Here is a 22,222-nt window from a genome sequence, read left to right as displayed (position 1 = left end):
ATTTTGCGTAATCCAAGATGGAGGACAGGAAACATTTCTGGCTGTAACAGCGGATCCTTTTTTAAGGTATTTTAAGTGCTGGAGGTGATTTCCTCAAATTCCAGGAGCAGCAATTACTGTTTTATATGCTGTTGCATTGTTTTGGAACTTTGGAGGGAAAAAAAGTCAAAACAATAGCAATTTTAAAAGGGAGAAGAACAGACAAAGGAAGCACATGGTAAGGTCAGTACAGGAGAGAGAGAAAGACAAACAAACCCACACTGCTAACTGACAGAGTTAGCAGTATCGCTGGGCATCGGAGCATGTTTGGGAAAATTAAAAAAACAGTGAAATTCACAACTGATCTTTGCAGAACCTGTTTGGAAAAGGTCACAGCACAGAGGCACATAAAATCCACTTAAGTACAGCCTTAAAAAAAAGTCTGCAGTAGTGAGTAGATTGGGTTCTTTCTTGATTATATATTTTATTGAGCTATGTCTCTTGATTAATACCTATGGCTTATATTTGAAGTTTAATTTAACCTGGAGCAGTGTTTTGTAGAGGAATAAGCCTCTATTTTCTGGGTCTGTAGATTGAAAGAAGCAAAAATGGCCATTGGTAGAGTGATATGCTCTTCTTGTCGGATGTGGTAGTTCAGGGAGAGTTTACAGGTTACTGAGGATTATATCTGTAATAAATGCTGTTGGTTGCAAATCTTAGCAGATCGAATGGATCGATTGGAGAGCCAGGTAGAGGCAATGAGTAATTTACAAGAGTAAGGGGATATGATGGATGGCAGTTATTGGAGGGGGGGGGGGTCTCAAATACAGTCACATAGATGGGTTAACTCCCGGCAAGGTAAGAGAGGTAGGCAGTTAGTGCAGGAGTCTTCTGAGGCTATCCCAATTTCAAATAAGTATACTGTTTTGGAAATTATAGGGGGTGATGGACACTCAGGGATATGTAGCACGAACAACCAAGATTCTGATAATGAAACTGGCTCTAATGTAACGAGAGCTACGTCGGGTTCCAAGAGATTGAATGTGTTAGGGGACTCTCTAGTCCGAGGTACAGACAGGCGTTTCTGTGGCCAGCAGTAAAAAATCAGAATGGTGTGTTACTGATCCTGGCACCAGGGAAATGATGTCTCAGAGACGATGAAGAATGTTTTCAAGGGGAAGAGGGACCAACAGGAGGTCATTGTATACATTAGAACCAACGACATAGGAAGGGAAAAGGTTGAGATTCTGAAGGGAGATTACAGAGAATTAGGCAAGAATTTTAAAAAGGAGGTCCTCAAGAGTAGTAATATCTGGATTTCTCCCGGTGCTACGAGCTAGTGAGGGCAGGAATAGAAGGATAGAATAGATGAATGCATGGCTGAGGAGCTGGTGTACGGGAGAAGAATTCACATTTTTGGATCATTGGAATCTCTTTTGGGGTAGAAGTGACCTGTACAAGGACGGATTGCACCTAAATTGGCAGGGGACCAATATACTGGCAGGGAGATTTGCTAGAGCGGCTCGGGACGATTTAAATTAGTAAGGTGGAGGGATGGGACCCAGGGAGATAGTGAGGAAAGATTTCAACCTGAGACTGGTACAGTTGAGAACAAAGGCAAGTCAAACAGGGATAAAGCAGAGAACTGCATTTATTTTAATGCAACAGGCCTAACAGGGAAGGCAGGTGAACTCAGGGCCTGGTTAGGAACATGGGACTGGGATATCATAGCAATTACAGAAACCTGGCTCAGGGATGGACAGGTCTGGCAGCTTAATGTTCCAGGATACAAATGTTATAGGAAGGATAGAAAGGGAGGCAAGGGGGGGGGGGGGGTGGTATGGCATTTTTGATAAGGGATAGCATTACTGCTGTACTTAGGGAGGATATTCCCAGAAATACATCCAGGGAACTTATTTGGATGGAACTGAGAATAAGAAAGGGATGATCACCTTATTGGGATTGTATTATAGACCCCCTAATAGTCAGAGGGAAATTGAGAAACAAACTTGTAAGGAGATCTTAGCTATCTATAAGAATAATAAGGTGGTTATGGTGGGGGATTTTAACTTTCCAAACATAAACTGGGACTGCCATAGTGTTAAGGGTTTAGATGGAGAGGAATTTGTTAAGTCCATACAACAACATTTTCTGATTCAGTATGTGGATGTACCTACAAGAGAAGATGCAAAACTTGACCTACTCTTGGGAAATAAGGGAGGGCAGGTGACTGAGCTGTCAGTGGAAGAGCACTTTTGGGCCAGCGACCATAATTCTATTAGTTTTAAAATAGTGATGGAAAAGGATAGACCAGATCTAACAGTTGAAGTTCTAAATTGAAGGAAGGCCAATTTTGACGGTATTAGGCAAGAACTTTCAAAAGCTGATTGGGCAGAGATGCTTGCAGGTAAAGGGACAGCGGGAAAATGGGAAGCCCTCAGAAATGAGATAACAAGAATCCAGAGAAAGTATATTCCTGTCAGGGTGAAAGGGAAGGCTGGTAGGTATATGGAATGCTGGATGACTAAAGGAATTGAGGGTTTGGTTAAGAAAAAGAAGGAAGCATTTGTCAGGTGTAGACAAGATATATCGAGTGAATCCTTAGAAGAGTGTAAAGGCAGTAGGAGTATATTTAAAAGAGAAATCAGGAGGGCAAAAAGAAAACATGAGATAGCTTTGGCAAATAGAATTAATGAGAATCCAAAGGGTTTTTATAAATACATTAAGGATAAAAGGGTAATGAGAGAGAGAACAGGGCCCCTCAAAGATCAACAAGGCGGCCTTTGTGTGGAGTCACAGGAGGTGGGACAGATAATAAACAAATAATTTGCATCAGTATTTACTGTGGAAAAGGACATGGAAGATATAGAACATAGTGAAATAGATGGTGACATCGTGAAAAATATCCATATTACAGAGGAGGAAGTGCTGGATATCTAGAAAAGCATAAAAGTGGATAAATCTCCAGGACCTGATCAGGTGTACCCTAGACTTCTGTGGCAAGTGATTGTGGGGCCTTTTACTGAAATATTTGTATCGTGAGTCACAAGTGAGGTGCCGAAAGACTGGAGGTTCGCTAACATGGTGCCACTGTTTAAGAAAGGTGGTAAGGACAAGCCAGGGAACTATAGACCAGTGAGTCTGACCTCAGTGATGGGAATCCTGAGGGACAGGATGTACATGTATTTGGAAAGGCAAGGACTGATTAGGAATAGTCAACGTGGCTTTATGCGTGGGAAATCATCTCACAAACTTGATTGAGTTTTTTTGAAATAACAAAGAGGACTGATGAGGGCAGAGTGGTAGATATGATCTGTATGGACTTCAGTTAGGCATTTGACAAGGTTCCCCATGGGAGACTGGTGAGCAAGGTTAGATCTCATGGAATACAAGGAGAACTCTCAATTTGGACACAGGACTGGTTCAAAGGTAGAAGACAGAGGGTGGTAGTGGTGCATTGTTTTTCAGACTATAATAGGATCTCGACCAGATGGGCCAATGGGCTGAGAAGTAGCAGATGGAGTTTAATTCAGATAAATGTGAGGTGCTGCATTTTGGGAAAGCAAATCTTAGCAGGACTTAAACACTTAATGGTAAGGTTCTAGGGAGTGTTGCTGAACAAAGAGACCTTGGAGCACAGGTTCATAGCTCCTTGAAAGTGGAGTTGCAGGTAGATAGGATAGTAAAGAAGGCATTTGGTATGCTTTCCTTTACTGGGCAGAGTACTGAGTACTGGAGTTGGGAGGTCATATTGCGGCTGTACAGGACATTGGTTAGGCGACTGTTGGAATATCGTGTGCAATTCTGGTCACCTTCCTATCAGAAAGATGTTGTGAAACTTAAAAGGGTTCAGAAAGGATTTAGAAGGATCTTGCCAGGGTTAGAGGATTTGAGCTTTAGGGAGAGGTTGGAAAGGCTAGGGCTGTTTTCCCTGGAGTGTCGGAGGCTGAGGGGTGACCTTTTCGAGGTTTATAAGATCATGAGGGGCATGGATAGGATAAATAGACAAAGTATTTTCCCCAGGGTGGGGGAGTCCATAACAAGAGAGCATAGGTTTAGGGAGAGTGGGAAAAGAAATAAAAGAGACCTAAGGGGCAACTTTTTCACTCAGAGGGTGGTACGTGTATGGAATGAGCTGCCAGAGGAAGTGATGGAGGCTAGTACAACTGCAACATTTAAAAGGCATCTGAATGGGTATACGAATAGGAAGGGTTTGGAGGAATATTGGCTGGGTGCTGGCAGGTGGGACTAGACTGGTTTTAGATATCTGGTTGTCATGGACGAGTTGGACCGAAGGGTCTGTTTTGGTGCTGTACATTTCCATGACTCTAATTACTGTACCAGGTCAGGTTTTATAGACTTCATAGAGGAAAGGTGATTTGATCATCACATTTAAAACGTGAAAAGAATTTGATATCTTTAGCCTCCGGCATCCAATGGAGGAAATTGAGGTAACTGGGGCAGGGTGGACGGAACAAACTGGATCAGGCACATCCCAAAACCGCAATCTGGCCCACTGGTTGAAATTGCAGCATTCCACTGTGTACACAATATCTTTCAAAGTGGATTCATGGACACGAGTATGCAGGTTTACACGAGTATGCAGGTTTAAAAGTAATTTTTGAAAGAAAAAAATTACTAAAAATTAAATTTCATGGTTATACATTAGTCTAATGACTAAAAAAAATGCTGTTCTTACAATCAGGTTATTAAAGACAGAAGACTGCACTCAGAGCATTTTTATTAAAACCCATTGTTTATATTAGTAAAATTACCATTCCATACCAGGCTGGTGTATGATGTAGAGTGCAACTTATTAATACAGGGGGGAAACCCCTCCACTAATTTAAAACCTCCCACAGAAGCTCACCTCAGACCGTAATCTGTTAAATTTTGAGAGGCAAAGAACTATCCCAGAGATTACTATTTAAACAATTTTATTCTTTTAAGTCCAAAAGTGAACATTAAGCAACTATTTACAACTTTTCCTGAAACCTATCGTTTACCTCCCACTCTCCAATACAGGTCCAAATAAAAAAAACAATGAAGATTTATTTAAAAAAAATCACGTTTCAAAACCAGTCAGCTTTGTCGATTCTCCTTTGTAGATTTTTCACTGTATTTTCCTGGATCGTCTCTTCAGTCTTCGGCTGCACAACTTTTCTTATGGACAAGTACCTTTCAGAGAGCTATTTGGTAGCAGTTTATACTTAAAACATAGAACATTACAGCACAGTATAGACCCTTCGGCCCTTGATGTTGTACTTGGTGGTGTTCTTGGCAGTTCTCCCCAACTGTTTAAAATGTCTGGTTTTATACCCTAAAACATTGGATCATTTCTTTGGTTTGATGTCATCAACACATTAAATTCAAATGAGATTGGATATTGGTCTCTGGGGCATAATTTAAACTAATTGGCTGAATTTGAATTTGTTTTGTACCATGGCAACACAGCACCAGCTATTTGGGTCAACCAAATGTTACATTTTTAAATTGTTCACCACACACTCCTTTTAGTCCTTGCCAGCTTCCTCTCTCAAAGGTACAGTACACACTGACACCTTCATAACAAACTTGCAGGTGATAACGTACCCTTACATCTACTGCTCTTATTGTTCTAGTTGGCAGTGGTCAACAATTTGGAAGATGTTGGTGACCCGCCACATTGCTGTTCGTGGTGCTGAATGAACATTTAAGGTTGCAGATTGGTGCCAATCAACCTTGTCTTGGACATTATACAAAAATGGAAACAGACTCTTTAGTCCAACTCATCTGCACCAACCAGATTTCCTAAACTGACCTAGTCTCATTTGCCAACATTTGGCCCATATCATTCTTAAACCATTCCTAACCATGTATCCATGGTATGCCTTTTATATGTTGTAATTGTACATTTCTCCACCACTTCTTCCGGCAGATGATTCTATACTCGCATCACCCTGTGTGAAAATGTTGCACCTCCAGTCCCTTTTAAGTCTTTCCCCTCTCACCTTAAACCTCTGCCCTCTAGTGCTGTTAGGCTGCACTCATCCCAATAAGTGAAGAGTATTTCATCAGTCTTGACATATACCATGTTGTTAATGAACAAAATTTGAAAGCTTTGCATGTGCTAATCTTCAAATGAATTGTAGCGATCTTAATTCAACCATGAACTTTGCTCACATTATAACCGCATGCAGAATAACTTTATAACAACCATCATACATACATGGGATCACAGAATTTTATCAATGGAAGAAACTTAGTCCCATCAAAGCCTGCTCTTTGGCCTATCCACTTTAACATTTTATATTTTTACAAATACTACAAATTCCATTTCAACTTGAGGCAGGTTTTTCCAGGTACTAATGCATTTTTTTAAAAATGAAAACTCAATCTTTTCCTTCATATTTTTCATATTATATACTTACCAGACAAAAATATATTTCAAATCACTTATATAGACCAAACTTTCCACTGTTTGGAAATCTTCTGTCACTGAACTCGAGATGATTGGAGTGACTTCTGCCGTATCCTCTCCTTTGCCACATGTCTTGACATTTCATGCTGAACCCTGCCCCAGCTTTCAACTATTGACTAATCAATGAATTAATGACTAGAATTAACCTTTTACTTCTTTGTGCCAGACCATTCGCAAATACATTTCAGACAGCTTTAATTGACTCTTTACCTTCCTTACATTAAAAAAATCCTAAATCTCTCAATGGTACAATAACAAAGACTTAGATGAAGTAAATTTAGTACTTGTTTCAGTGACCTGAACTAGAATGATGCTACCCTCCAGTGGCTTTCCCCAGAATTGCAGTTTGAAGGTTTCACAATCCCCCTTTAAAATTAAGTCCCCAAGTGTACCTCACCCTGAGCTATACAAGGGTGGAAAGCTGATCAATGACCAATTTCCCCTTCAGTGGCTGGCTGATAATGATTCTGTCCAGTGATTAAAGAGAGGCAGATTAAACAATCACTCAGGCCAAACCACAAATATTGCTTCTCAATATCCTAATAAATGCACAGGATATTAGCTGTAAAACAAAATGCCAGGTTATAATATTCAGTGTAGAGGCTGGTGAGGTCAAGCAAAGAGGGTCTTAATAGTGAGAGTGAGGGAAAGGAATGAGAATACAAGTGTGGCAAATGTGATTTAGTCGAGAGCCCAGTGAACCAAACTGAAGACAAATCACAGTAGAAGGAAAGGAAGGAGGGTCCAAAGTTGTTTCAAATTGATGAATACATTGGAAGCACTGATAAGGGACAGGATGTTGTCAGTAGAATTAGAACAGTCCTTATAGGAAATGTAATTAAAGTAACTGTTGAAATCAACGGGCACTGACAATGAATGTGCTGCTACCACTACAGTATTGCACATTTCCAACAAACATCAGAAATTGTTGAAAAATCTGAGCAGGTCAAGCACCATCTATGAAGAGAGATCAGAGTTAACATTTCGGGTCCAAAACATTGACTCACTGGACCCGAAACGTTAACTCTGATTTCTCTGCACAGGTAGTATCAAACTTGCTGAGCTTTTCCAGCAATTTCGGTTTTTGTTTCCGACTTACAGCATCTGCAGTTCTTTTGGTTCTTATCATCACATATTACACCATCTCTTTTGACACAAGTTCTCCTATTGTGCATCGAATTACTGACTTTTCCTTTTGTTTTTTCTCTGCCTTTGTCTCTGTTTGAAAATTACAAATTCAGAACTGGACAAAATTAAGATGCCACTGACTTCAAATATCAGCTGTTTTTCTCCACAAATGCTACCAGACCTGCTGAGTATTTGAAGTACTTTGCTTTTATTTCAAATTCCAACACTTGCAATATTGTGCCTTCATAATAGAGTATATGAACTATATTCAAATGGTCGCCAGGGTTTCAGGAGGTTTAAAGGGCACACTGGGATCAATTCAGCTTTTACCCTTATATCTCCAACTCTAAAAGTTTAAATTTGGATCAGTAAAAATCCAAAGGTTCTAAAATACAGGTTTTGACAATCGTCCAATTACAATGGCTCATGCAAACCAGCTGTCTCAATCTCTTTGGGACACGTATTGTGTTTCCAATGTCAAATTAAATGTCAGATTCTATTTAAATAATATTTTTTAGGGGCATGGTGTTTGCTCTACATCTATTACAAAGGACAAGATACAGTTAACACTTGCATCATAATTGAGAAAAATTCAGCATGATTTCTTTCTTCAAACTCATAATTAAAATGACATCTTCTGCTATTTCTTCAATATTTAAATTGTTTGCATACATCCCTACCTTTTGTCAAGCACTGGATGCACGGAATTCATATTTACTATGTTTCAGTACAATTGAGGTATCAAGCATTTTCAATTCTGCCTCATTCACAAAAGCATTGAGCAGATTCATAACGTGGAAGCCTGTTGTTTACTAACTTCGCCTCCTGCATAACATCGGCAAGGAGACATTAACAATTCGGCTGAGTCCATCCTGATTCTGTCTTCAGTGTTATTTCAGGAGAATGAGGGGATTACATCCTTGGCCAGTTCGCTCGTTACTTTAATGTATTATCTCTGGACCCAAGTAGGATCTCGTGCAATAGATTCATTCTCAGGTCCTAAAATTGCAGCTCCCCATGTGCTGTGTCCAGTTGTCAAATACCTGGTATAGTGAAAAAAGTTAAAATAGAAACAATTTTCAGTATTGTTCCTATCAATTGGTTACGACAAAACACACTCTTTGATTAAACATCACTGTTTAATTCTATACACAGGCTCCCTCATTTTCAAGGTTACTTAACTTATAGATAAGAGAAGAAATATAGACTTAACCCTGATTTACCCCTGAAATAATTCATTTTGAATAAGTGTAACTGCCCTCTCTTTATCTTACCTGCAGTCAGCATCAAGTATTGAGACATGAATTAAGGACTTCCAGAGTGGCACATTGCCACCAAGCTACTTTCTTCTGCATCACAAGCTGAGACATGCCCTTGAAGCCAGACTTCAGCTCAACTGAAAATCAGGCATTTAGTTATTTTCAATGCTTCCAATCAGTTAGGACACTTATAAAGAAATTAAATGCTTTTAACATTTCTGCAACTGTTATCAAAGCTTGCCAGAATGCGCCTACTGGACATTAACATCACCTGGCTTGTCTCTCTAGCTCTGTCACCCTTTAAAACCTCCTACCATGAGCCTCTTTGCCAACAATCATTCCGCACATGTTTACTCCATTCCACCTCCAAGTCCCTTCAGCTACTTAAATCCTCAGTTCAGTGTCATTTGAATCTCTCCTGTTTTCCATCTTATTACAGATCCTTTTAGTCTTTTATTTCCTCCCCAAATTCCTCATCTTTTATAACCTTTGTATCTCTGATTATTTGAAACATTAGCTTTGTTTTCCTCTCCACAGACAGACCTGACCTCATTATTTGCAATTATTTTCTTTTTTTTTATTTCAGGTTTCCAACATCAACATTTAAGTCCTTATGAAAAAGGAAAATAAACATTCAGACTAGCTGAAAAGGAATCACCAAAATAAATCTGTACAAATTTTGCTTGAATTGTACTTTGAAACATAAAGCTTCCAGGGTGCACAAACCTGTGTTCCAGGGAAGGAACAACACGAACATAGTTTTATACCTTTTTACAATTTTGGGATGCTTCTACTTTAAAAGCTACTCACTTGTTGGCTGCTCCCACCAAACTATCATGATCAACAGCAAAAAGCTGCTCTCTATGTTTCTGCTTCATTTCATCAGAAATGCCAAGTAGAAAACGGTCTAACCCTGTTGGTGAAAACAGAATTATTGTCAGAAGTGAACAGATTCAATTACAAATTCCCTTGATACAGGGCTATGTTTTTGCTTCTCATTATTGCTACCTATGTTATTGTTAGTCCTAAACTTAGTTTTTCCTGTGAAAAGAAAGTTGGAATTGTACTCATATTTAATTCTATAATGCACAAATTATGAAAGCTCTCTCAGAGCTGGTTAGACTGCTGAGCTATAATAAACACAATCTTTTAAATAGTTTCTCTACCAAGAATAATACTGTCCTCAAATATTCTGTTGGAAACACATGCAGATGAACATTAAGTATTGAAATCAGTTTCACTAGTAGATTCCTGACCATCAACAGCTTTGAAAAACTCTCCAAAATTAAAACGGTTTAAGGAAATCACCATTACCTCGACACTGCCATCACTGTCTCCTCTAGAATCCTTACTGAATGGAAATAGGCCTTTCGGCCCATCAAGTCCACACTGACCCCCTGAAGTGTAACCCAACCAGGCCCATTGCCCAAACTATTCTCCTATATTTACCCCGACTAATGCACCTAGCCTTACACATCCCTAAACACTACGGGCAATTTAGCATGGCCAATTCAGCTAACCTGTCCATTTTTGGATTATGGGAGGAAACCAGAGCGCCAGGAGGAAACCCACACAGACAAGGGGAGAATGTGCAAACTCCACACAGACAGTCCCTTGGGTTGGAAGCCGGGTCCCTAGTGCTGTGAGGCAACAGTGCTAACCACTGAGCCACCGTGCTGTCCTCTCTCCATCAACGTAAGTATCTGCAACTTATAAAATTAAAAGTAATGCTTCAGCTTTACCTCTGTTTGATGGGGCTACAGGAGCATCCACTGTTGAAAATACAGACAGCTTAGCTTCATCAATATCTTCTTGGGTAAATTTTCCTGCTTTCGCCCAATCAATACTTTTTTGAAATACAGACATTGTGTCGATAGAATTTGGATCTCTAGAAGATTTCATTGAGGAGAAATAATACCACATCAAGTATTTTGTTAATATTACTTATTTTGCATTATACTTTATATTCATTAAACAAGCAACATTTCCTCAATTAAAAGCTGAAGACATTGTATGCTGACAATTTTTATTTCCATGTATTTCTCTACATTTCAATTCTCTTCTAAATTGTAGAAAGCTAGTATACGAGGGCAATTACCCAACACACACTTGACAGTGAGTCTTGACTAAAGACAGTTTGATAAATAAATCCACAGGCAGCAGGGAGCATCTCCATCAGTAGTACGTTATCTGAGTTGGCACTGTAATCAAGTTGGTGCATTTTGACAGAGGTAAAATGTAAATATTTCACTGAGCATATTTTGAAGAAATAATGCCCTTGATTGACCACCTCTGCTTAATTGTCCATATGTGACTTTGCTTTATTATCAGGTGAAATAATAATGATGTATAATGCACCTGAGAAACAAAGCAGAGCAAGGTCTCAGCAAGTTTCAGGAAGTTTTAGGGGGATATTTAAAATTTTTGAGGAGTTAAGCCTAAAAAAAATTCAGACAGGGTGGAACCCACTAATTTAATATTTATATCAATTTATGAGGACAAGATTAATAAGTGCAATGAATTGACAAACAAAAAGCTAAACCTCCATTTAGGAATAGAAAGTTGCTCCAGCAAAAAGTTACTGATGAAGTGATGATGTCAACTATCTATTCTTTGCTGTGGATTTTAGTAGCTATTTTACACTTTCAAATCTGGACAAGAAATAAATCAAAAGATTTTCCAATACTTGATAGGAACATAGTAACTCTTATTAAGTGTGAAAAATGGCCATACACTTTTAATTGTAGAAACAGGAGCTTTCAACAGCTGGGAAAAATTCAGAAATGGAAAGTTTGATTGTTTCATTCTGCTTTGTAATAATAAATTTCTCTGCCATTCTAAATTATGAACTGTGATTGATATATGTACCTGTAGGAATAAAATGTAAACAAGCCATTGTGACTTAGCATAGCACCTCCTCCATATGCACCACCCTTCTCCCGAATCTCCCGGTGAAGGAATTTAGACGTCAATAGTCGTGCAAGAACAAGAAGACTGTAAATAAAAAGTAGTTAATAGCACATTTATCCGAATGCAAATGCAGCCTACTGCATGTGATAGAGAATGTATTATCCTCAACAATCCTTCATATGAATAATGGTAATAATGGCGATACACTGGTAACCTAGATTACTTCCACATTTTGAATATTATTTTCTCTTTCGTATCCCCAGCTTCTTAAATATTAGGTAGAGTTGAAGTACTAGAGAAGCCCTCCCAGAGAAATGAGGATACAGCAGATAGTACAGCATAAGAAACTAATTTCTGCATTAAGCATGGATATATGGCAAGATGACTGATTCAGTGGTTTATCTTTAACTAAACCTTTTCTGCTTCTGTTCTTAGGGAATAAATCACAATTAAATAATCATAGGAAGCAGCTTCATTTGGAAACAGATCTTAGAACTCTTATAAGTCAGGACGTTTTTCTCTTAAAGCTGATGACTCAGGTTCGGGTAGAGTTGCACTTAACAATGTGAACCTGTAATACCTAGTGCAATGCCCATTCTCTGTACCCATTAAAATCTAGTAAATTTCATTTAATTTGGTTAATTTTATTCCTAGTTGAAGCTAAGACTTTTATTTTATTGGATGGTGCATTTGGACAGTGAATTTGGTGACGCTGTTAATTTTACATTCTCCCCTAAATGTACTCATTCACTTAAAAAAAAATGAGGAGCTGATGCTAACACCACTCCCTTCCTTCAACCAACTAATTCATTTACTGAACCAACAGGAGTTGATGTTAATTTCACATGCTTAGAGCGTATCCAAGACAGGTAAATGTATCTTTAGTGGATGTTTTCGAAGATTCCACACACATACAAAGTTAATATTTGCTTCCTATCTTCTAAAAAGGTTCTGCTCCTGAATCTGATCCATATTCAGAATCAAGTATGAAACTTCTACTTGAAATTTAAGACAAACATGTGGAATTTAAATTCAATATAACTCACCTGGGAAAATCTGGATTCAAGTAGGGAACTGTGCGAACACATTCACTCACATAATTCACAGGGAAGGGAAGCTGAAAGTGTGTCTTCATTTGACAAGCTTTGAAGCTTGACTAAGAGAGAAGAACAGCAGTAGACTTCAATCAAATGCTCTTGCATGGTCACAAAAAGAAGAAAAACTGAGTTACCTGTATCTAGGGGAGACTTGAGCAGTCAGTTCACTCAACAATAACACAATTTGATACTTGTGGTCTATAGGAGATTTTGCTTTTCACAACACCAAAAATAAAATATTACAGAATTTCATAAAGATAAAATTTCTCTCATTTTCTAAAATACTAAGGGTTCATAAAACATCTAATTGGGCACTGAAGCAACAACGTGTATCAACAGTCACCATACATGAAGGGCATTCAGGACATCAGCAATGGCTTGGAATGAAGTTTGATCAATGAGACTGGCTCAAGTATTTAATACTATTTTGTCTATTAGTACTTTTTCCACCAGAAGGCCGAATGACATTTGGTCATTAGCTTATTGTTCTTTTATTACATAAACTTACATTTTTAAAAAAATATTTCTGATGTAGGAATGTGCATAGTTGTTGGATTAGTTCAAACATCAATACCTAAAATGTACTTTCTTGCCATCCACTGATTATTTTTAATAAAGATCAGCTTTATTAAAAATAATGCATTTAATTAAGTCAACCCAGCCTCAACTGCTGTGTTCAACTCAAGGTAAAGATAACCTGTTTATCTAATAACAATTAGCAAAAACACAGGTTATTTGTTTCAACTAGTAGTTTGGTAACGGAACTTGACTGAAAAAAGGAGGCACTGCCAAATGCTTTTTGATTTGCATTGATAAGGACAAAATTTCAAGAATCGAATAATACCATATATTGTTTCTTGCACTTAACACTTCAGAATCGCACGAATGCCTCATCTCAAAGGAAAGAACAATACTACTGAATGAAAAGTGTGTGCTGATTGGTTGGTACTCTCTTCTTATGCAGCACATGTTATCATTCCCTTCGGAGATTGGGCATTCTTTGCATTCTGCCCTATCAAGTGCAAGATGAAAATCCTCATCATCAGACCTCTCTTTTCTTAGTGATAGATAATGGATTTATTAATGAATTCACTCCAAGTGCAGATCCAATAATGTCATCTGTTGTATTCAGAGACTTTTGGTTTCTATCTTGGGAAGGTTCAATAGTCTCAGAGCTTCTGTTAGTTACTGTGACTATCAGAGCTATATTACTCTTACAAACACTATCTTTTTGGTAGCTTGTGAACCTCCAGATACTTCACTTCCAGCATCTTCAGGATTGAGTGGTTTCTGTAATGAAATAAAGTTTAAATGATACTTAAGTTTTCAAATTAAAACTTGAAATAAAGAAAAGCGTACATCACTCTGGAGATTATTTATGCTGGGCAAGCCCATGGTCAAAATATGTTGTTTGGCAAGAATGGAGCCCTATATTGAAAACCATAACCTAAAATTTGAAATAGCCAATCACTAGTTGTTTTAGGTCTGTTTTTCCACAAACAATAGCCCAGTTTAGTGAAAAGCAAAGGAAATGCACTACACTATTTGTGAAATTAAGCTGGTTAAATAGGGAACTAACATATTCTCTAAATTAGACCATTCTTTGCTTTAAATAGAGGGCACATTGACTGCATCAGTGTTGATTATACGGCCATTTATGGTAAAGGCTCATTTCTCAACAATAATGGCCTGATTTCAAATATTACACTCAATTCCTGAATTTCCTCAAAAATGACAATTACTAAGTTACAATTTCTTATCAGAAAGCTACTGCAGAACTTTACTGGAATATAGGTGCCCAACATGACTGGTGCTTTTCCGTGAGTAAAGGCAGTATATTAGGTGGCGTGATTTTCTTGAACAATACCTCAGCCAGGTGGTCATTACAACTTTTTATGCTTAACTTCAATATATTAACATGATTAGAACTGCAAATGGTAGACGTGGGAATTATAAACTGTTAGGTCTCAGAATTAAACTTGGATTCTAATATAAGTTGTGTGTCATTTGTAAGCAAAGGTTTAGCTGAGTTACTCTAACAACAAAAGGTTAAAAGTACAGGATTCTGACATTCACAGTGACTTGCAAATTCTTTCTAAGAACTTTATGTAAGTGATGGTCTGAAACTTCCCATGGGCATTAGAACTGGATCAATTCTTTCAACAACACACGCCCGGCACAAGAGCTGGCCTACTAACTGGCCAACTCCATGCTTGCTGCCCAATTAAGGGTGACAGGGAATAAGGAGACTGCAAAGAAATGGCTGGCTGGGAACTCTGCTGGAAAATGAGTGCACTGCAGAGTAGAAGGGAGACCGAGAGGGTGAGCTTTAAATCAGAAGCTTTCATTAAAGAGTTCAGAGGGCATCAGAAACAAAGGCCCAGAACTATGGGGGTGCTCTTTGTGGAGGCATACGACGTTCTGCAGTAGCGTGTTCCTCCAATCTCCTGCTGAGAAGCTATTTTGAAAGCTTTGCAGGTTTCCTGACCGATGCTGGGAATCTTGCACCACTCTCAGAAAATGGACCTCAATTGATGCCTTAATTTCCTCCCCATCTTCTGGTGATTTTAGGATAACTTGCTAGAGATGCATATTATGTTGGGGAGCTGTCCAAAACTTTCCTGATCCTCCCACTTACAAACAGCCAAGGACCTCACTCACAATATTGTCATTGTTAGCCGCTATGGGAGCTTGGACCTATGTACTGCACATCAAATTAAGTAACTAAAGAGGTTTCCACAAATTTAAAATCCTGTCACAGCAGAAGCTCTAGCTCCATTAAGATTAAGACGATCCATTTGGTGAACAATAGCATTATCCTCTCAGGCAGTGTACAAAACACAATAAACTAAATTAAATGTTCTTGTTAGTGGGCTGAGCAAGAAGATGGAATTTCACGTAAGGCTATTACCATTACAAAAACTGATGGGTAAGAGATGACAACTAACCAGAGATTCTACTATCATCACAAATAACATTGGCAGAACTGTATATGCACACTTTCAATAATGAAGTAAATGAGCAAGCTCTTGAACTTCAATATCAAAATACAGAACTAAAAGGCACAAGTAAAAATTCAAGTCATAAGCAAGTTTAAAAGTCCCTTTGGCAGCAAATGGTAGGACATTATTTTATCATAGAACCCCAAACTGATGGGACTTTCAATGTTCATAGTACCTCAGTAATATTTGTACGGATAAGTTTCTTGTCTTTTTTTTTCTTTCCAAATCCAGGAATATTTCTGATGAACTTTTCAACTTCTGTTGACACTTCTGGAATGGCTTGTGAGGTAGCATTCACCGCACACCTATCACAGGACAGTTCAAATCAATGAAGTACATGAAGTTAATTTTCTCTCTCTAACTTAAAAATAGGATCAATGTGAACTGTACAATGGTTGCACTGACTTGAAAAACCTGTGATGTTTTCATAAATAATATTTACTGTAATTTCAGAAACATAATGGACTCATTTACATGATAAAATGATACTTTTACATAAACTGAGAAAGAAATTATGAAAAATGTAACTGATGATGCATTTATTTACATCTTACTAAAGGAGAAGCATGCATGTGAACAGCCTTTTTTTCCCTCATTTTAAGTTGTAAGAAAACGTTTAAACTGCTTGTATCTTCATTGCAATATTTCCAATGTGAAGTAATTTTGTGATCAAAACTGTGACCGTAATGACTGACACAAATTACAAAGACAAGAGAAACCATTTTCACCACGGAGGCTATGCCAGCTCTGCATAGAACAATCCAGTCTGGTGCATTCCACCTCCTCTATCCCTGTAACAATGCAAGCTTCATTTTCTCAACCAACTTTCTTTTGAAATTATCCATCTAACCAAATTAACTACTTGACACCAGCCTTGATCCTAATTAAGTCTGTCATAGTCTTTTATACTGAGAGAAAGTGAGGACTGCAGATGCTGGAGATCAGAGTCGAAAAGTGTGGCGCTGTAAAAGCACAGCAAATCAGGCAGCATTCAAGGAGCAGGAGAGTCAATGTTTCGGGCATACGCCCTTCAACATTCCTGATGAAGGGCTTATGCTCAAAACATGGACTATCCTGCTCCTTGGATGCTGCCTGACTTGCTGTGTTTTTCCAGCAACATACTTTTCAACTATACTCTTTTATACCTCTATTCAATGTCCATTTTTGCTGAACGAGCATATGTTGAACAATCTCCTAATTGAAATCCCCCACCCCAAAACCATTCTGGTTAATCTCCTCTGTGCTTTCTCAAGCTTTTTCATACCCTTCCTGAAATGTAGTGACCTGTACATGGTGTAATGCACTGGCTGTGGCCAAACAGACTCACCATAATTTCCCTACCTTTATATTTCCTACAAATGATGAAGCAGAAAATCCTATTATTTTGTACTAAATACACCTGTCACCTTCAAACAGATTCCCACAGATCTGCTCATCTCTCCATACTCTTTACAACTGTGCCAATAAATCTGTGTTGACACTGACGCTCTTACTCAGACACCACTGGTTTGTTGCCAGGTAAGTAATTTGCCAATCATTTTTTCAAAAATCAATAGTGACAACATAACTGTACCTCTACTTTACACCACCCAATTAAAATCTTGTTACAACATCAATAAATGCAGTTACATTAGTCCAGCAGTATAGCTCTTTTACAGATCTGCTGGTTCTTCATTAAATCAAACTTTGAGTGCCTGTTAATTTTATCCTTGTACATTGCGTTACAGATCAGACCAATCGCCTCAAATGATTCAGAAGATAGTCTGGGCCCTAACTTTTTCTTATGTTATAGGTAAATGTAAGCCGCTGCGTTCCAGATGCAATTTGATTGGTCAAACTACCGGATTTAAAAGCAAAACACACTTATTAATTCACTATAGTTAAAATACAACAAAAGTGAGGAGGAGGAATTGGAATATTTAACCCAATTGGAAGATGTAACAGAACAGATATTATAACTAGTAATTAACTACTCCAAAACAGCAAAATCCTATAAACACACTTTTGCAAATTCAGAAAACAGATTATGTCACACTATTCCTCCAACCTAGGAAGAAAGAACATCAAAAGACACTTCTAACAAAAACTGAGAGCGAGAGGGGTCACGTGAAAGAGACAGAGTCAACGAGAGAGCGAAAGAGTGAGAACAAGTGAGCGAGAGAGCACAAGCAAGACAGGGTTCGCGAGAGAGAGTGAGAGATAGAGTGCAAGAGGGAGCAGGAGAGACAGCACAAGCGTGCGAAAAAGACAGAAACAGCGAGAGGGGGAGAGAACACTCCAGCTTTCAGCAGTAGCCATGAGAGGAAAAAAGCAGCTTTCATTTCCTCAGAACTGCAATAGCAACTGCCAAAAGCAAAACTGAAAATCCCTGGTTCTGTCAGTGAGCTTGACCACACCCACAGGCTATTTCCATTGTTTAAACTTTAAAAAAAAACCCACCAAAGGCTTCACAAGTTGGTTATCTGCTCATAGGTTACTCCCACCTGTCCCCCAAACTTTCTTTAATCCAAACCAGGACAAAACACACCTCTTAAAGCCACAGCATTGTCACAGTTGTTTCAAAAATCTCACTCCCACTGAAGTTAAAATGACTGGTTAACTATTGTTAAGAATATCCTAACACCTTTTCTGAAACAGGGATATTACAATTGCTACTTTTCAAACTCTCCAACGTTTAGGAAATATTGTAGTATTACCTCCAATCCAGCTTTCCTTAGCAACTCGGGATGCAAGCTGCTCACCCAAAACATATTAAAAACAGGCTGCCTTTCCAGTGCATTTGGGATATTAATTTTCACTCCACATGGAATCTCTACTACTCCAGCTTTTATTAATACCTGATCAGTATCCACTTCCTTCATAAACAGTGCTGCAAAGTACTCATCAAGTCTCTCAGTCCTGTTCTGTGCCTCTAAGTACGCTTGTCGTCTTTGCCCACAACTGGCTTCTTTGCAGCACCCACACTCCCCGCCAAAAATCAGCACCCTGGACACCTGACTACTGAATATCACTTACATGCTGATTGAAAATCTTTGCATTTGCTTTATTTTATCTTCTTCCTATTTCTCATTCTCACCTTGCCAGTCTTATATTTGTCTTCACTTACTCCTACATTCAAAGAACATGGTCTGGCTTTTGCTCGAAGATTTGACCAAACACACAGCATACGTTTTCTGTTTCATCATATTCTTTATATCCCAAGAGCACTGGCTTTGATTTCCCTATTATTCCTCATATTGCAATCCAGCAAAAAATGAAGCTGAAACATCTTACTTTAAAAGATCATCATTGCTTCATTACAATTCGTCTTGTCAGTCTTTGGCTAGACCTTCTTCCAATCTTGAATGTTGCTCCTTCAGATTTCTCCTTGCTCATTACTTCATTATTGAACATTATGTTTGTGATCACTAGTGCTGCTCACAGACACTTGGTTCACTCACGCACCTTAGTCCTCAGCAAGAGATCCAGCAATGTCTCTTTGGCAGATAGACCAAAAACACACTGTTTCAGGCTGTTCTCCTGAGCAAATTTAATAAATTTCTCTCCCTTCCTATCTTTTGTGAATAATTATTGAAATATTAATTGGTATAAAGTCTCAAAAGATCTTATACATCCGATTTACCGCCAGATTTTCTCTCCCACTTCTTCAAGGCCTGTCATACATCTGGTACTGGGCTTATACCCTTTTTTGCTTCTCAAATCTAAGTAAGCGGTTTCTGTCATTACCCATTAAAATCTACCCTAATTTGCCACCCCATTTCCCCATTTTACCTTTCCAATCTTTTCTGAACGTATCATATCCTCAAATATTAAGCCTCCAGAATTCACCATTTTACAGGCATATTTCTATTACTGCTTTGTGGTACTCCCTTATTGTGCTAATTGTGCTTCCACCTCACCAACCTTATTCACCATCTGGTGCAATTACGTGCATGCAATCCTGAACTGCATTTTCTTAATCTTCTCCCATCTAAAATGATACTACTTCCTTTTCTGGCAATATTGAACATTCATACTTCTTAATGCATTTTAGTCCTTATTTCTACTACTTTATGTTGATAACCACTCCCCTGTCAATTTAGTTCAAAGCTTCCCTAACCACACTGGTGGATCTCCATCTGTCCCAGCGCTGATTAGGTATAACCCATCCCTTCTGAAAAGTGCCGCCTATCACAGGATTGATCCCCATGTCTCAAGAACCTGAAGGCCTGGCTCCAGCACTTCCAAAACCTTGCAATGATTCCATCTGACTTCTTACTCCCACTTATTACCACGTGGCACTGGGAGAAACCCAGACAATACTACCTTTGAGGTCCTTTTTTTTGGTTATTGGAAGCATGAACATAATCACTAAACTATATGTGGACTATTGCAATGCCAGAGCCAATACAGATATATGGAAATATGGAAAGAAAGGAAACAAAAACAAAGGTCAAGGAATGAGATGACATCCTTGGGTTTACTTAATGATCATATATGCTTACGCCTATCTGAATACGCTAAAGTACAGCATATATATCAAGATACTTTGTTTCGAAGGTTGTGTTTTTAAGTATAACTAATTGTAAATAACTCACCTCATGTTCTCATTGCTCAGTAAATGCATCTTAATTCGAGGCAGCTTACGGAGAACAGTCAAGAGTTCGGGCTTTTCAGCAATTCTTTTCATATGTTGCACCTTGGAAGAATATTTTGTACGTGGTCAAGTTTTTGGAAAGTTGCCACTATTCAATAAAAATATGTTCTGGAAAAGCTTCACAAAAATTAAAAGAACTAAGGCAGGGATTGAGAAAGAAAGTAAGTAAAATCAAAGAAAATCCAATGATACTTTATAAATTCTTAATGAAAAAGAGGAAAGAGCAGGCCAATTAGAGATGAGGGTGTGGAGGTTCAAGACATGGACATAGCTCTTAGTGAATACCTCGCGCCTATTATCAAAACAGAACATACGGTCATTCTGTTATAATGCATGCTTCGCCTGTGAGAATTTGCTGTTACGCAATTGACAAATTGAGGACAGTTTCTAAAGCGCGAACTTTTAAAGTGTGCATTATAACGTGATTCTGGCCCCATTAAATGGTGCTGCTATTCTGCAACCTTCTTATAACACAGGATTGCCCAAGGACAGAACTACCGCAGAATTGCAGAACTGACTGTATGTTACAGAGGGGTGTGGGGGGCTATGGCCTAGTGGTATTGAGAAAGTTGGTAGCCTTAAATCTGCTAAGGAGATGCGCGAAAACGCTCGACCACGGAGGGGGACCCATTTATTCAGATGAATTGGGGATATCTGTTCTTAGTATTAATGAATCGGTGATAACACTTGTTCACTTATGGAATGTGTGGCAGTACTTCCTTCTCACGCTGGAGGCATGCATATTTCACAGTGGAAAGTTAGATAACTAAATTGCTGGTTTATATCAAAGACACTTAAAACTCAAACTCAATAGGAAACAAATTTTTAATTCAATAAGCTGAGTGGAATTTGCATGTAATAGAACAATCCTGATAAGTTTTTATGTATACCATACTGAGCAGATTTGAATTTATGAAGCTCAGCTCCCTCATCTTGACTGTTCTGGAATATGAATGTCTCATTACCCTTACAGGCTAGGAAAACACGACGGCTGAAAGAGACATAGTTAGGAAGTTGGAACATGTTCAGGTGTAAGTGAGAGAGAGAAAACATTCTTCCGTAAATTACATGACTAAAGGGTTCACTGACTAAAGGGTTCAAAGGAGACAGAGAGGGAGGGAGAGACAGAGAGAGAGGGAGAGACAGAGAGGGAGGGAGAGACAGAGAGGGAGGGAGAGACAGAGAGGGAGGGAGAGACAGAGAGGGAGGGAGAGACAGAGAGGGAGGGAGAGACAGAGAGGGAGGGAGAGACAGAGAGGGAGGGAGAGACAGAGAGGGAGGGAGAGACAGAGAGGGAGGGAGAGACAGAGAGGGAGGGAGAGACAGAGAGGGAGGGAGAGACAGAGAGGGAGAGACAGGACAGAAGCTGGTGCAAAGTTTAACTCTTATGGTCTGATTTGAGTGTGCAGTAGCTTGTCATGGATTGAATGCTTGTGCGTTGTTCTCTGGAGCTTGAAATCTGGGAACGTTATGAATTTAATTTGCATTCTGGGAATCTAAGATGATTTTAAAAGAAAAAAGCCATTTTGTAGGACAATGATCCTGAACATGTCAGCTGAGCAAGATTTTCTCACATAATTTAGACTAGTCCCTCATTATGATGTACTAGCCAAAGCAATTGACCATCTGGCCTGGCTTGACCCAGGGTATCCACTTTGATGTGCACGTAGCTTAATCAGTCAAGCATACTCAAACCTGTCAATGAGTTTCTCCTCCTCTACAAACTTTTGCCATTTTATTGCTACTTATCT

At 38.7% G+C, this 22,222-nt stretch overlaps 1 protein-coding gene across 3 annotated transcripts in view; it reads right to left on the bottom strand.

Annotated features, from left to right (window-relative positions):
- Positions 1-4,899: 4,899 nt before the first annotated feature.
- The window catches only part of pitrm1 (pitrilysin metallopeptidase 1), a 65,073-nt gene continuing 47,750 nt past the window's right edge, over positions 4,900-22,222 (bottom strand). For all 3 annotated transcript variants that reach the window (XM_060825098.1, XM_060825099.1, XM_060825100.1), the window contains 8 exons: positions 20,413-20,513; positions 16,011-16,140; positions 14,052-14,123; positions 12,783-12,892; positions 11,695-11,820; positions 10,569-10,714; positions 9,637-9,739; positions 4,900-8,610 (listed from right to left, as the gene is read on the bottom strand). In XM_060825098.1, coding sequence (XP_060681081.1) covers positions 8,517-8,610; positions 9,637-9,739; positions 10,569-10,714; positions 11,695-11,820; positions 12,783-12,892; positions 14,052-14,123; positions 16,011-16,140; positions 20,413-20,513 — 882 coding nt within the window. In that variant the 3' untranslated portion in view covers positions 4,900-8,516. The remainder of the gene's footprint in view (positions 8,611-9,636; positions 9,740-10,568; positions 10,715-11,694; positions 11,821-12,782; positions 12,893-14,051; positions 14,124-16,010; positions 16,141-20,412; positions 20,514-22,222) is intronic.

The sequence above is a fragment of the Hemiscyllium ocellatum genome, chromosome 5 (assembly GCF_020745735.1).
Source record: "Hemiscyllium ocellatum isolate sHemOce1 chromosome 5, sHemOce1.pat.X.cur, whole genome shotgun sequence".
NCBI lineage: Eukaryota > Metazoa > Chordata > Chondrichthyes > Orectolobiformes > Hemiscylliidae > Hemiscyllium > Hemiscyllium ocellatum.
The sequence above is the reverse complement of the archived record's forward strand: the minus strand, read 5'-3'. Positions and strand labels throughout refer to the sequence as shown.